Source organism: Mesitornis unicolor, unplaced genomic scaffold, assembly GCF_000695765.1.
Source record: "Mesitornis unicolor isolate BGI_N332 unplaced genomic scaffold, ASM69576v1 scaffold44577, whole genome shotgun sequence".
Classification (NCBI taxonomy): Eukaryota; Metazoa; Chordata; class Aves; order Mesitornithiformes; family Mesitornithidae; genus Mesitornis; species Mesitornis unicolor.
The window spans coordinates 9,203-13,837 of NW_010199230.1; the positions used below are offsets into that span (position 1 = coordinate 9,203).

Sequence of the window (4,635 nt, forward strand, 5' to 3'; positions counted from 1 at the left end):
ATTTCTCCTTATGACCCAGCCTCTCAAAGGTGACAACACAATTGCTTCAGCAGGGCTGTTTCTGTGGGGATACCTGGTAGTGGCTACAGTACTTGACATCCCAACTCCACAGGGACAGCCTATGCAGCTGTTAATCACCAACTGCCTGGAAGATTCAGCTGCACTGCCAGAGAAAATTAAGGTTAGTTTGGAGATTCAGTAGAGAGACAAACGATTAGAAAAACGTACAAAATAAAAAGGCTTCAAAACAGGGCGCTAGGGCAGGCAGACTCTCTGGCAAAGAGTCAGTCACAGCGAGAGCGTGCAAACCTCATCTGAGCTTTAACCATGATGTTCTTGTACTGGTGAAGATGGAAGCTACTGATCTGTCCATTTCCAGGTCCCAAAGAGATCAGGGAGTTAAACCATGAATTCACGATCCGCACACATCTCTTCTCCTTAGTTCTCTTCTTTTTTGGATTCTTTCTTGGGCGCTTCAGGAACCAGGATGACCTTCCCAACATTCTTCTTCTCCTGCATCCGCCTCATGGCATCTGCCACCTGGAAGCAACAGGAGCCTTGTCAGACGCACAGCATCACGCAGAGTGGTAGTGCCCTTCCTGGGCCCCTTGGTCCCCCCCACTGGTTCAAGGAACACCCCTGGCAGCCCCAGCAAGCACCAAGCGTTTGGGTGCCTCTGCACAGATTTATTTTGGACAGAGATGGGCAGCTACCCCAACCTGCCCAGAGGATGCTGTCCTCAGGAATTCACAGACCAACCGTGACATCGCAGGGGTGCTCTGCTGCGCAAACCACAGAAGAGTGAGCACAGCTGCCTTTCCAAACAGAGGGGAGCAGTGCAGAAACCCAGCCAGCACAGAAGGACAATGCTTCAGCATTTGCCTCAGACTACTTCTCAGGTATTAACACCAACTGATTGCTACCAAGTCCTTTGCTCCCCGCAGCGAGTCCTACCCCAGCCCAGGATTTCCAAGGCAAGAACCTGACTCTGCCTGGACACATTGATGCAACAACGCTGCACACAGTGGAGCTGCTGAAAAAACCTGCTGCTCCCTTCCAACATCCTCGTTCTCCTTCACGGCCTGGGCTCTTATTCACTCCTGGAAGGGCAGCAGCAGCCTTCCCAGCTGTCTGCCTAATTACATGGTGCAGACTCCAGGCAGTTTCCAGTCTGGTGCATAACCCAGAGAGCGCAGCTCAGCACCTGCCCTATTCCATGGGGACGCTGTCTGGCACTGCCCAGCGCTGTGCACTGGAGCAGAAGAGCTCAGCCACTTTAAGTCCCCTTAATATCTTAAAAGGAGAAAGACACTGTCCAAGAACAGATGATTATTGAGCATTCACAGCAGTCCAGCCCCCATGAAAAAGGTGCTCGTACTGATCCAGAGCTCACTGTGCAGAAAACAATTGCCCAGTAATTTCTGGGTGCTGCCAGCCTTTATGTTAGCCGAGACTCACCTGATCAAAGGACCATACTGAGTCTATTTTGGGCTTGATTTTGCCTTGAGTGTACAGGTTGATCAGCTTGGCTATAACACCTCCGACAAGCTCATGTTCATCAGCCATGTATCCAAGGTGGTAGCCACACACAGCCTTGTTATGGTGTAGGAGCTGCAAGGCATTAATGCTGAACTGGTTCCACCAGGTTTTAGCCATAGCCATGAGGTTCTTCTTTTGCCCAGTGATCAGGTTTGCTACCCCTAAAAGAAGGCAAGGACAGATGAGCTGGAACCAACACAACACGAGCAGCACTGGGCACTCCAGGGCACAGCTCAGACGATACGTGGGGTAACAGCCCCTCAAGGCTATGGACAGAGGTGGATCTGGATCACATCAGGATCTGTCCAGGTGACCTTCAGTAGCAACAGGTACCTGCCTCAGTCTCAGGATATACAGAATTTGGGTTAACGGCACCCACGTATTGCAAAAATATAGAACAATGCCTCTCAGGGGGGCAGCAGCAGCGCAGCTGGAGCGTGCTGAGGACAACGGCAAGGGGGGTAATGGACCCAGCCAGGCCAGCAGGACAGCACTGCCCTTCTGTGGCTGGGCTTCTTCGGGGGATCTACACACTGCGGTGGCCAGGAGAAGAGAAGCCACACACTGGTGCAAGTGTCTGGAATCCCACTGGGGGCTGTGTGAGGGCTTTGTCTATGGGACAAAAATCTCAGTGTTTCAGGACTGGGGAATGGAGAGATAAGTATTCAGTAGCCTCAAACCTCATCACCCACACATCCTCTAGAAGAAAAGCAAGGCTCTATTAGCACTGTGCATTAAGTCAGCCCAAACAAAGTCGCTGTGCCAGCATCCTCCGTGAGGACATTCCAGCTTCCCCTGTGGGCACCAGCTCGTACTCCAAGAGAGAACTTGCCATGGGAGGGAAAATCCTCGGAGCCTATGACCAGAGCTCTCAGGACAAGGCACAAATCTCATTCCTCTCAAGTGTTTCACCTGTGTGCGGCATCCTAAAGACCTTTGCGAAATAACAGAGCTACAACACAGACAGCAACAGCAATGCTCCCGCATGGCTGCACATCCAGGCACAGAGCAACGCAGAGCATTCCCGTGCAGATCCACGGCTGCTCTGCATCACACCATCCCGCCCTGCCGCCACACCATCCCAGCCACACAGGAGCTGGGACTTGGACATGTTGCTTACACCCACCGTAACTGATGAGTTTGCCCATTGGCTTCAAGAGGTTAAATGCTTTGGTTGTATCGGATCCTCCCAGGGGGTCCAGGACAATGTCAACACCTAGAGGGAATTGAAAGTAACTAGGAGTTGCTTTGCACTTGAAAGAAATGAAGGTCGGTTGTAGAAGTCCTCCACCGCACAGTACCTTTGGGAGAGATTTTCCGGATCTCATCTACGTAATTCATCGTTCTGTAGTCAATAGGGTGAGTGACTCCGCTCTCCTTGAGTGAATCGTGCTTGGAGGCAGATGCTGTGCCAAAGATGGTGACATTTTCTACAGTCTTGCACAGCTGGATGACAGCAGTTCCCACACCACCTGAAAACCAGCAGTGAGAAAGGCTTAGAAGCAAACAGCCCTGGTAGTCAGAAAAGCCTCTGGACAAGTAAATCATCTCTGCTTGTACTGATCACACAGTAGCGGGGGGGGGGCGTGGAATAAAGGCAGGGGCAGGCTGACGCCTGTGATACTGGGGGAGACCGACCCCAGCTGCTGGGAAATGGGCTCAGCATCTGCCAGTGCAAAGCCTGCATCTCTGACAGGCGACATGCTGTCAGTGCAGTCCTGTCCCCATCACCTCCTCACCCACACCACCCCTTCGGAAGCTGCACCTTCGGGCCAAGGGACACCACACAGGCTGGCCAAAACCATTTACCTGCAGCCATGTGGATGAGGACGCTCTGGTTGGGTCTCAGGTTCCCAAAGTCAAACAGGATCATGTAGGCAGTGATGTAGTTGACAAGAAGAGCAGCTGCTTCCTCAAAGCTCATCCCCTCAGGCATCAGGAAAGTTTGCCTAGCCGGCACATTCACAATTTCTTGCCAGAGCCCTACCGTGGCCAGGACCATTACCTTATCGCCAACCTAAAATCAAACAAAGGACAAGGTGGTCTGAAACGAGCCCTGGGCTAGCAGAAGTCATCACATCCTTGCCTTCCGCACGCCAGAGCCAGGTACATGTGTGCTGTTCTTCATGCAGAGATCTGCAGGGACTGCAGCACCTCGGGGCTGGGGCGGGAGCCCACAGCCTGTGCTCTGCTCCTCGGGCAAACCGCACCACAGCGCCTCTCACCACAGACCTGGGCATGGGCCAGGAGCCGCAGAGGGACCGCAGGCACCCCAGGCTCTGGCATGGTCTGACTGGCATCCCCTAAAATCTACTTTTATCCCACTGTGCAAAAAGCATCTGCTCAGTGTGCAATGAGAAGGAGACAGCAAAACATCAGGCAGCAAAACATCAGGCAGCCGTAGCAGCAAGGAGACAAGAGGCACTAAGGCAGCGACCAGAAAGGCTCCTCCTGTGTGGGTTTGGCATTTACACTTGAATAAACCAAGATTACTCCCTCCCCTCCAGGAAAACATCTTTGACACACTGGGCATTTTTGAGACACTTTGTGCACCCAAGAATCATCTTAAAGCACCAAATTGCAACAGCCCTGAGATCCAAAGCTCTGGAACACACAAAGCCAACTCCTCCATCCCAAAAGTCCCCCAGCCACAGGCTCATGGGCCACAAACCCACCACCAAAAGTGACCAAACCGTTAGTGTCCACACCTCCACACCCTCGGGTGGCTCCGCACAGCTCTGCAGCGGCTGGAGATGCTTCCTTCCACGTCTGTGCAGTTTAAAAGGACAGTGACAAGCGTGGTCACAAACAGCATGGCCACGCTTCAGCCCAACACCCAGCGCTCGCCGTTAATTACATTTCGTTCATGCAAACGCACCCGGCCGTCCCCGGGGAACGTGGCTGCTCCCAGCGCTTCCGCACGACTGCGGGCTCCGAAGACCCCGGCCCTTCGGGGTAGGCAGCGCTGCCACCGCGGCTGGGGGAGCATCGGGGGGCGAGGGCGGCCGGGCCCTGGGCGGGGAGCGGCGGGGACGCCCGGCCTCTTTGTCCGGGCTTTGTCTGCCTCGGGCGGGATCGCCAAAGGCGCCTCCAGCG

General features: G+C 53.8%; 1 protein-coding gene across 1 annotated transcript; it reads right to left on the minus strand.

Annotated features, from left to right (window-relative positions):
- Positions 1-275: 275 nt before the first annotated feature.
- On the minus strand, positions 276-3,556 carry VAT1 (vesicle amine transport 1; the record flags this gene model as incomplete). Its single annotated transcript, XM_010189388.1, has 5 exons — positions 276-540; positions 1,459-1,700; positions 2,666-2,755; positions 2,841-3,011; positions 3,349-3,556. Coding segments are annotated over 5 exons (813 nt in total), but the record flags the coding sequence as incomplete, so codon positions are not given.
- Positions 3,557-4,635: the final 1,079 nt, after the last annotated feature.